At 42.8% G+C, this 11,562-nt stretch overlaps 1 protein-coding gene across 2 annotated transcripts; it reads left to right on the plus strand.

The window, feature by feature from the left end:
- The first annotated feature begins 337 nt into the window (after nucleotides 1-337).
- bach1a (BTB and CNC homology 1, basic leucine zipper transcription factor 1 a) lies at nucleotides 338-10,741 on the plus strand. Of its 2 annotated transcripts, none has more exons than XM_080732155.1 (5): nucleotides 338-410; nucleotides 2,011-2,208; nucleotides 2,451-3,605; nucleotides 4,494-4,700; nucleotides 9,017-10,741. In XM_080732155.1, exons 3-5 carry the CDS (start codon nucleotides 2,457-2,459, stop codon nucleotides 9,419-9,421), a joined length of 1,761 nt encoding a protein of 586 aa, XP_080588281.1. In that variant the 5' UTR covers nucleotides 338-410; nucleotides 2,011-2,208; nucleotides 2,451-2,456; the 3' UTR covers nucleotides 9,422-10,741. The 2 variants fall into 2 exon arrangements, with proteins under 2 accessions (XP_080588281.1, XP_080588280.1); XM_080732154.1 differs by having other exon boundaries at nucleotides 347-410; nucleotides 1,950-2,208.
- Nucleotides 10,742-11,562: the final 821 nt, after the last annotated feature.

Here is an 11,562-nt window from a genome sequence, read left to right on the forward strand (position 1 = left end):
AATTAAATATTTTAATTTTAATTAAGAATGGCTTGTTTGTGTAGTTCTTTTAGGCTTCAACTGAGCATGCGTGGTAAAAAAAAAAACTACAACTCGTCGCTGTCGGGCAGAAACCTCGTATCTCCAAGTTTCAAATTAGTACGTTTTTTTCAAAAATCGTTAATATAGCAGACCTACAAGCACACTTGTAGTCAGATCTGCTATTTTCACTAGTTTAAATCATTTTTTAAAATGATGAATAGGCCTACAAAACGAACAGTTTTGGACATATAAGGTTTCCACCCGACAACAACGAAATATTTCCTGGTTCGAATCTTGTCACATGACTTGTGGAAAGTCCAGATTACATGACTGTAGGTTCAGAACCTCACCAAACAAAGAAAATGGTCCTCATATAAGACTGATGGCAGGTTAGTGACATATCCTACGTAAACAAATGTATAACGCTGTTGCAACATTGACGCTTCGGTTTTAGCTGACGAGGTGTAATGTCAGATCATTGCCAGCCGGATCAGGCATGTTTTTTGTTTTTAACAATACTGTGTATCAACGTTAGGCCCGAGCTTTACATTTCCCACAAATAATCGTATTGGTTGATTTGGAAAATTATGTCTTAACAAATTTAAGAATGTCAATGCGTTGACTTTCGTTTGCTTTACGCGACGCGACTTGGCTATCACACATTTCCTATGAGTCAGCATTTCAAAGTTGTCCTCTCAAGTTAGAACAGTTTAGCTCACTGGTTCTGAAACCTTTTCATGTCAAGGACCCCCAAATTGGAACTTATTAACCCGCGGACCCCCATTTGAAAAGATATTCCTGGGACCCCCATATAAGAGATATGTAGCCGGTCTACGGCTCTAGCAGTGATTCTCAACCATTTTAATTTCAAGGACCCCCAGTTTGACATGCATAAGGCTACTACGGACCCCCATTTAATGGCATGTCTATCTCTGGTACACGAATTTATACTGTGAAATCAATGTTAATTTAACTGAGAGTGTACAAATGACGGTTCCATTTGGTTCAATTTGTACACTCCCTGAGTTACCGACGCATAAAGGGTCCATTTGGTTCCTAACTATCATTTAGCCGGGGACCCCTGGAACTCCCTCAAGGACCCACTTTGAGAACCACTGAGTTACAAAATGAAAATGTTCTAATGTTTTTCATACAGCATTGTCCAAGTAGCCTATAACGTGTGGTTATAGCCTAGTGTCTGCCCACTTCCTGGTCAAGTAATACCAAATACTATAAAAATGGTAACCAATGCCTCTCTTGGCACTCAGCATTTATGGTGTTTGGAATTGGTAAGTCCCTGCAACATACTATTGTCATGTGCAACCTGTGTACAGAAACGGCTGCCTCCTGACCTATGGGCAGCTGGGCAGCTGGCTCCTGACCTATCGACCAGCACAGGGTCAGATATGGCTTGGAAACTGTTGGTTCCCAAGGCTACTTTTACTTACTCATTACTCAGTCAGTGGAGTTCTAGTCCAGCGTTTTTCACCCTGTGGTATTGGACACAGTGTGGTGGGATTTTTTGACTAGATCACAGAAAGAACTTAATAATGGTAAATGGTGCATTTATATAGCGCTTTTATCCAAGGCGCTTTACATAGATTGTGCATTACATTCACGTGCACATTCATACACCGGTGGCAGAGGAAACCATGCAAGGCACCAACCTACTCACCGGGAGCAATTAGGGGTTCAGAGTCTTGCTCAAGGACTCTTTGACATTAACTCAGGGGGAGCCCGGATTCGAACTGGGAACCTTTTGGGAACCCTTCGTGCTCTAATAACGGTTTCTCTACCCCTGAGCTATGCCACCCCTGGTAATAATAATAATGGTCATTGCAGAACTAAAGTCCAAGTTTGTTTTGGCAAAGGGTATTATTTATTGCATGAAGATTCAACTCCCCATTGCTCCCTCTTGTTATACACAGGCTAAGCTTGTAAAGAGCCATGTCACTCCAAGCCCCTCGTACGTCGGTGTTTACCTTTCAGTCTGCGGTGCACAGTGCACACGTCCTCCAGTGTCTGAACGAGCAGAGGCAGAGGGACGTGTTGTGCGATGTGACGGTGGTGGTGGAGGATAGGAGCGTCCGTGCCCATGGCTCTGTCCTGGCGTCCTGCAGTGACTACTTCCGCAGCCGGATTACCAACGCCACCAGACTGAACCCCGTCATCACTCTGCCTGAGGAGGTCAATATCCTGCTAAGTATTGCCTAAATACAGCTGTGGTGCACTTTGGGTCACTTTATCAGTGAGTGCATACATTCAGTGTATGCACTCACTGATAAGTTATTGCTATAAGCATACATATAGAACAGCTGTTTTGGCACATAGATGGAGACTTAACCTTTTTGGTCGACTTTGTGTTGTTATATAATGTAATAACATAATAATTATGTTCTTTTCTTTTGTCATGTTCAACATCTATGCAGGTGACAATGGAGGGGTTTGAGCCATTGCTGAATTTTGCATACACATCCAAGCTGTTGTTCACAAAAGAAAACATCCGTGCCATTCACAGCAGCGCTGAGTTTTTAGGATTTCACAACTTGGAGACGGCATGCTTCGACTTCCTCATTCCCAAGTTTTCTGAAGGGCCCAGATCTTCACAAGAGGCCAGGAGAAGAGGCTGCTGTCAGAAAGGGACTCCAGATGTTGGTTTGGGGCAGGCTAGTGTAGAGAGCAGCCAGTCTGAGTTACCAGAACCGCACAGCTCTGTGCCTTCAGGAGGACATTTGACGCAATTTGACTCACCAGCACAATGTCCTCATAGCACAGCAGGCCAGGGCAACAGAGAGGAGGAGAATTTCTCTCTAGAGAACTGTGGCCCACAAATGCCCCAGCTAGCTCTGGGGTTAACAGCAAGTGACGTGTGTCCCATCCTGTCTTCTTTGCCATGCCCGGACTCCAATAAAGATGACAGGCCCTCTGAATTGTGTGAAAGGGATGTTTTGGACGAATTCAGTTTGGTTGACTGTGCACTCCCTTGTGAACTGTCATCACAAGAAGCAGCGAACCCCCCACATATCCTCCAGGGATCAGGTAGAGGTGTTGATCAGACTGTTGAGACTGTTGGTGCTGAAAGCAACAGTAACCAAAGCTCATGTCCCATCAACCTCTCGAGAGCAGATAATGGTCCAGAATTATTAGAGCAGGTTTCGGCTGGTCTGCAGGGGGGGATGTCTGTCAGTCTATCAGATGCTCCGCTCACAGATCTAAGCCATGAGGAGGGAAATGAGGAGAGGAGTAGTGTTGAAAGGGAGGTGGCTGAACATCTGGCCAAGGGGTTTTGGCCGGACCTGTGTCCATCCCAGACTCCACCACCTCCGCTAGACCCCATTGACCAAAGCGATATGGCGAAGGCCTCAGACTTCCACTGGCTAAAGCAGCTGGACCTGAGCTCCGGCACGGGGGATTGTCCCTTCCTCAGGGACCTCGGAGCAGCAGAGGAGGAGCAGACAGCAGGGACTGACAGCCTGTTCCAGTCAGAGAAGAGTCCCTACATGTCCTCTTCGCTCAACTCGGCCGAAGACACAGATCTGGACACAGATGGAGATAGTGAGGCCAACAAAAAAAGAGCTGAAGAGGTACAGCTCAAGCTCTTATTCCCGTTTTTGAATAGACAAAGTATAATATATATAATATGTCTCGTTATTGGACCATGCATTTTTTGTAATAATAATATAAATCTACAAAGCAACTAGTAACCAAAGTTTTCAAATAACTTTTGCAGAGTAAAAAATAAAATTGTTTATCTCCAGCGATGTAGTGGTGTAGAAGTAAAAATATAGAAAATTTGAAATAATCAGGTTAAGTACAAAATACCACAAACTGAAGTACAATACTTCAGTATGTAAGTAGATGCAATGTGTTACTGTCCACCACTGTATTTATTTTTCAAGCTGGTTGAAGTAACAGGGTTCCCACACATTTTTGCCAAGGATATTTAACCCAATTTCCAGGACTATATAACAATAATTCAGCTCAATAACAGGTCACTTACTCCTATGCTCAATGCCCAAAGACAGGTAGTGTTTGCCAGTGGTTCTCACCCTTTTCAGGCCGTGACCCCCAAAATAATCATATTTTAACTGGGGACCCCCCCCCCCCCTGACCCTGACAAGCACTAAGAGTTGAAGAATTTTGCATAACACGGTTCTATTGTGAAAATAGCAGATCTACATGCTCACAACGGCGTTGTGAGCATGTAGATCTGCTATTTTCACAATTTCTGCCTCTAATATTTGACAATTTGGCCCATGTTTAATTTGTCATGTCAGAGGTATTAACAAAATCAATAACCAAAGACAATGCATAGCTATTTTTTCCAGGACCTTCCAGGACCCTTGATAAATTCCAAAACTTTTCCAGTACTGGAAAAATATTTTTCTAATTTCAAAATATTTCCAGGAATTTCATGACCGCGGGAACCCTGGAGTAATGACTGATCGCCATGTTACCACTCTGCTCTGCAGGTGCAGCTGCCCTTCCCAGTGGAGCAGATCTCAGCATTGAGCCGGAATGCCTTCCAGCAGCTTCTGAAAGACCAAAACCTGACCCAGGACCAGCTGGAGTTTGTTCATGACGTCCGTCGACGCAGCAAAAACCGCGTCGCCGCACAGCGCTGCCGAAAGAGAAAGCTGGACATCATCCACACTCTGGAGTGTGAAATCAACACACTGGTATGTGCTTGTCTGTCCAGTACACTATGGTCGCACCTCAACGTCCCTTATGATACTGCAGCGTTGAATAGCACATCTTCGTTGTCTCTTTGTCCACATTATACCGTACGATGGGTATATAGTCAAAATAGAATTCTAAAGTTGTCTTTTGTATGGATTACGGTAATGGTTCTCAAAACTCATGTTTCGGTTTAGAGTATATCATGGTTTTAGTGTCAAGTCTCCAGGACTTTTTTGTGTTTTCCTTTTAGCCCAAGTGTTTTACTGTACCTCCGTGCTGTCAAAAAATCTAAAAAGTGTAGCAGGAAAAATTATTCCTTTTAACAGTAGACTGATTAATTAATGAATTCAACGATATTCTTCCACATAATTGTGCAGCATTTGACAAAATCAACAAAGTTTCTTCCAAAGGGAAAATTGGCACTTTGTCATCTTAAATAATGCAAGGACATCAGCATAAAGTGCAGCATAAACACGATCTGCAGTGGATTTACACGTAAATTTTGCAGGGTATGAGAAACAACAATTTAAATTCACGCTACCGTATCTTCATGTTCTTTTCTGTTGCATGAAAGGCAAGCTGTTTCTTTGATTGCATTTTACAGTGCCCTGTGCTTTGCCTGTGATGACTGAGATTGTGCTGCTGGTTCTCCCCAGCTTCAACTCTGTCACTTGACTTCATCATGCAGCCAAAATGGCACTTGTGTTGCTGCTCTTATACACATTGCTTTCCTGCGTGTTTGTAACATAGTTATTCTACTCCCACTAGTAGTCATGACCAGGCAACTGTCAGTGTTTTTATTATACAACAGGTAGTTCCAATGAAGCAATCTGGCAATTAAATGGAGCTGATGTGTTTTGTTTGGGTTTTTTTTGGGGGGGGGGGGGTGTAACAGTTGTATAATCGCAATATTACACTCGAGGGTCGTTCTTTACTGTGATTATCAGCACTTCAGCGCTGCTTAAGGAACTGCTCCGCCTCGTTCCTGCAGCAATGCTGTCGTGCCGATAATCACGGTAACGCACACCCTCTAGATACCTTATTATCCCACGGGGTAAAATCAGTCGCCCAGAGGCGGCACCGCAGTTTAAGGATACAAGTTACAGGGAAGTATGAAAAAGAAAAAGTACTGTTGTGTACAGCGAAAAAACAAACGAGGAAGAAGAATAAAAAGTAATAAAAACAAAACAAATATATACAGTATAGTGTTAAGGGGAAAAAAATACCTCAAGTAGCATACTATAATGGATTGCAATTTTAGTGCAGAGCCAAACAAAAAGTGTCCATTGGTCAGAATACTGTCCCTAAAACGAGAGAAGCTTCTCCCTGCAGTATTGTATGCATGCATGCACGTTCCAAACGCCCGTTCCGATCCGCGGAACAGCACCTCCATCGCCATGACCCACGCTACGAGCCTCCATGACCAGCGTCACCAGGCCGCTAAAAAAGCACCTCCTTCGTCAAACCGCGGCGGCGGCATCGCTCGTGGTTTGTGCATCCATTGTTCACCCGGGCATCGAGCCGATGTTGCCGCCTCGGCGAGCAACCATAGCCCAAGCAAGTGTCTCCCAAGTCTTCGGCGGCCGCTGAAAAAGCACCTCCTTCGTCAAGCCGCAGCACCGCGCAGATGCGCAAGCGTCGCTTCTTCTCCCGGTTCGTGCGTCCAATGTTCACCCGGACAACGAGTCCGATGTAGCCACAGTCCGAACAAACGTCTCCCAAGCCTACAGCACTCGGCTAGTGTCTCCGAAAAATCACCAGGGCGTCAAGCCCCAGGGCCACAAGCTTAAGAAAGGCTAGACAGGCGGTAGCTGGAGGTAGGCCGTTTCCTTTGTTCCAAGGCACAGCAGGCCTTCTGAACCTTTCCGCCAGCCGGCCGATCAGAAAAACAACACGGAAACAGACTAAACTACTATACTATATACATGAAGAAAACAAAGACCCCAAAACATGCCAAGCCTGGCCAATGTTATGATTCACAACAAGAAAAAATAAGACATGGAAAAAAAGCAAGAAAAGGAGATAGTGGGGGAAAAAGAACTGCAGCTACCAAACAGATCTGCCCGCAAGGAGCGACCACACAGGAACATGTGTGTGTGCTGTCATTTTGTTTGGTTGCTGTTGGTAGTCATGGTCGCCAGTTCCCACCTGATGTCATGTGGGAGTTCAGTCTGCTCCAGACCATGCTCAGTGACTGCTAGCTTGCATAACATCTTCAGGCTAGGATTTAAGTCTAGGATGTACAGGTCACCAGGAATTATGTTTTGTCCTTTGTATCCTCCATGGATGATAATGCAATCTCCCACCATGCAACAGCACATCCCACGCATCCCACAGGGGTCTTTCCCCTTGGTCACAATCTGCTTCCAAGAAAAGGCCTCCGGATTAAATTTCCACAGATCATTTAAGTTATGCTCCCCAAACTCCAAAGGCATAAATAACATTGCAGTAAGGATATTCTCCTCCCCAGATGTAGACAATCTCTTCTACCAGCACAGCTGTGTGGCCATAACGGCTGTGGGGAACCTCACGTCCTTTTGTCACTTGGGGCAACTTCCTCCAACGTAAAGACAAGGTGTTGAAGATGTGGACTGCAATCTTACCCCAACCCTGGCTCTTCAGGTTGTTTTGGTATCCTCCAAATGAATACAGCTTGTGTCCGACTACCACAGAAGCATGGTAGAACTCTTTATGTACTCCTTTCAGATGTATCGTCCAGAGACACATCTCACACAGCAGCACCACCGAAAATCAGTGCAACACATTAACAGGACACCGTATATAGTTAAACAACTGCTCTATTAGTCTGAATAGTTGTTGAATGACATTTGGTTTATTGGACGTTTACTTTTAAAGACCAGTACATTGGTTGTGATGACGATGTTGGGATGTCATTGCGTGATGACATAGTATTTGGAATTTAGATCCTTCCAGACTAGTACAGAGCCCTGGTGGATCCCAGTCAACTAAGGAAGAGGGTTTAAAATGGCTAAATTGTCATGATTACTCCCACACACAATGTGAATATTATGCAGCGTTGAAGTGGCAGATTCTAAATCCTAACAGTTTTCTGAAAAATCAAACCTCGGTTCGAAGTGAAGCGGTGAATCTGAAGCGGTGAATCTGAGTATAAAATTGTCTAGAGCTACATAATTCAGAATTCTGAATGAATTAATGATTTTATCTGGAGGGCCGGATTGTCATGTGAAGCTTGACCAATCCTCAAACTATGGTCTCATTGGACACTACACACATATTCTGGACGTACAGGACAGATAAAACCTGTTCATTCTGGACTGAAATGACCATATATGGACATGGGGGACACACATGGGACACACATTTACGGACAGATAAAACCTGTTCATTCTGGACTGAAATTACCATATATGGACATGGGGGACACACATTTACGGACAGATAAAACCTGTTCATTCTGGACTGAAATGACCATATATGGACGGGGGACACACAAAGCCACTCCTTGGAAGCGGCTTTCACCGCTTCAAAAATGTACAGTATGTTGCTATATGAGTGGTGCTTTGGAAGTGGACCCCCATCTGATCTGGTCTGGTAGTTTTTGCTGCTGTTTTTGCTGTTTGTCCTGAAGACAGACAGAGACAGATAAGTGACCTTCCTCCCCTGCAGGGACGGACATTCTGTTTTTCTGTCTTGGCCCTTTGTAAACAGAGGTAACCAGTAAGATGCCCTAAGGGCGAGAAGCTTTAGGGCAAGGCCGCGCGGAAACAATATGTCCGTATTTGGGCATTCCCAGATATGGGCTTAATATTGATGATATAAGGGATCTCCATATATTGCCTTAAAGACAGGGTGAAATCAAACCCTAACCCTAAAAATAGAAAATAAACAATTTGTGTGTATATTTATATCAAAGGTCCCTAAATAGGCCATTCTTAATTACTTCCTGTGAACAGAAATTCAAAAAGTGATGACATAGATAGACTTTTTGAATATAAATGAACCTTTGATTACATTCACCTGTATGTTTCCCAATGCTGGCTCCCATTACTCAGATTTTAAATACCATCGCCTGAAGGGCTGGTCCCCTCGGATTGGTTCAGAAACACACAGGCTTCCTTTTCAAACTTGGCCATATATGGAGTGTGACTGACTGACGAACATTTGCTACGGGTTTTTCATAGTAATTACAGTATGACAATGTAAGACTTTTTCTCCAAGATATGGGCTCTCATGTAATATTGCTTAATTATAGGACTTGTTTCACCCTTGGTATTGTTATACTGTAGGTTAGAGTGAGAGTCAAGCTACACTTTCTTTCCTGCTCACTCCACAGAGAGGTGAGAAAGAGAGACTTCTGCACGAGCGCAGTCACCTGAAGCAGAACTTGGAGGAGGCACGGCAGAGTCTGTCCGGGTTATGCAGGAGTGTCAACAGTGAGTCCGGACCTGAACAGGACCAGTTCCAGATCTTTGCCAAGATCTCCACCCCAGTCCTCCCCGCCTTGTCCCTCCTCATACCCATGCCCTCCTCCAGTCTCCTGGGTAAAGAGCAGGACTCCCAGGCCCACATGGGCATGGCCGCTTGTCTCTCAGAATGCAGCTCAAGCGGGCCGAGTGTGAACTCTGTACAAGTCAACCTCCCAGAGTCCAACCCACAGACGGAGGAGGAAGTCCCCACACCGAACTGTGTCCCTGCCTCCATCCTGAATGCCTGTCTGGATATGGACGACAACCTATAATTGGTAATTCTGATTCCATATCATTTCTGAAGATGCAGGACGTCGAGCAGTGGACATTTTTTAAGTAGTTACTGTATTTCCTTTTCAGGGTGGATTTGCTTAGATACATTTGTTTATTAAAACGGTTTATATTTCTGCCAAATGTAAATTGTCTAACATTACATCAAGAAATATAATTTTGTCTTGCTTCGCCATTATGCAAATCTAGTAAAAATGCAGGATACAGATTTTTTTCTTTTTACTGTACATCGACAGACATTTCAGGTAAATTCCTCATTTGCACAGGAAGATTATGGACTAATTTATACTTTGTTGCACAAACAGGTGTCTTCATTAATCAACATGGTCATGCAAGAAAGTATAAATTAGGTTTAAAGAGCCTAAAGGGCAAGTTATTTAAACCATATTCTTTTCTCAGGGAAATGCATTACTCTACTGTCAATGGTTAATTTAAATATTGATGTCCCCTGCCACACACACACACACACACATACACAAATGCAGTACAAACACTATTGCAGTACAAACACTATATTTGTTAGTTCACTTTGAATTCAACTTTTCAGTCTTAAATGTTTTATGTTTCCCTCGCCTGACATAGAGGTAATTGCACTATATCCAAACAACTGTACAGTGTACAGCCAAGATGGCTCATGTCAGATCTATGACCGTCTGCTTCAAATAACTTCCATTACCTTTGTCAACCAGTAGGTGTCATACCACAACTCAAAATGTAGGGAGACCACTCCTGCAAAGATTCAAAGATTAGCTAATGTGCTACTTGTATTGTATTAACACACTCTACCATACATCAATTCTTGTTATTCATTCAAATAAGTCCAGTGTTGTTGCTTCAACATAATATTACTGTATATTACACCACAGTGATATTTCCTTTAATTCTTCTTGAGTCTTGAATATTGAATTCAAGAGATTCTTGATCTTGATTCTCTTGAATTAGCATTAACGTAATGTTTCACAATGAATTGAAATATTTTGGGTAGAAACTTCAGTAGCAAATACTAATACAATTACAACATGATTATACTTGTATGTAGTATATGTTATTTGATGGTGAACATATTTAATGGTTATGGTGTAGTTGTATTATGAAAATGTATTATTTGATGCAATATGTGCCTTATGTAATAGATTATTACAATATATTACATGTAAGTTGTATTGATAAACCTGAAGGCAGTATTTTGTGTCTTGTCTGTAGATTTGTTGCACATTAACCTACAGACCCAATGATTGTACAGTATGCTGCCTTTTGGCCTGTGCCTGCATGAGTTTTTATTAAATTGATTGATTTTTTGATTGATTTATTTATTTAGACATAAAAAGATGCATACAGTACAAAGCACTTTGGTCCAAAAAGGATATTCACTGAAGAAAGACCATGTGGTCTTGTTTCCATTCAGGTCCTATTGCATTCATTCACTAGAGCAAAAGCAAAACACATTGATATAATAACGAAACCTCAAAAACAGCAAAAAATATAAATATATAAAAACAACTCTAAAACATTTATAAACTCGAGGTCTATGGATAATTAGAGGTTATGATGGACATACTATCATAGGTGGCTTACCTCTTCATATGACCTGCTAACAGGTGGACTTTCAAGCAAGTTTTGAATGAAATTACAACGTCACCTGTTCTGACCCTGAAGTCATTTACATCTCTCCCACTAAGGGAATGGTTTGACCCAAAGAGAATGGATTCTGTTTTACCTAAATGCAGTGAAAGTTTGTTATCGGTGAGCCAAACTCCTATTTTAGTGAGTTCAGAACTGAGAGCCTCCTCAACCTGCGTTTTGTCTTCTCCTGACATCAGGAGTGCTGAGTCGTCTGCAAACAGGAACAACTTGCAATTACATGCTGCACTCATGGCATTTATGTAAAGTAAAAATAATAAAGGCCCTAGTATGCTACCTTGGGGAACCCCACAGTTTACTCGGAGGGTTGAGGACATGGTTCCGTTAATGTCGACCATTTGTTCTCTTCCCTCAAGGTAGGACTCCATCCAGCCTAAAGCTGTATCATCAAATCCAATGGCCTTCAGCTTATCCATTAGGATTGGATGATTTACAGTATCAAATGCTTTCTGGAGGTCCAGCATGACCCTGCCACAGTACT

The sequence above is a fragment of the Nannobrachium achirus genome (genome assembly GCF_963921795.1).
Source record: "Nannobrachium achirus genome assembly, chromosome: 8".
In the NCBI taxonomy this organism is placed as follows: domain Eukaryota; kingdom Metazoa; phylum Chordata; class Actinopteri; order Myctophiformes; family Myctophidae; genus Nannobrachium; species Nannobrachium achirus.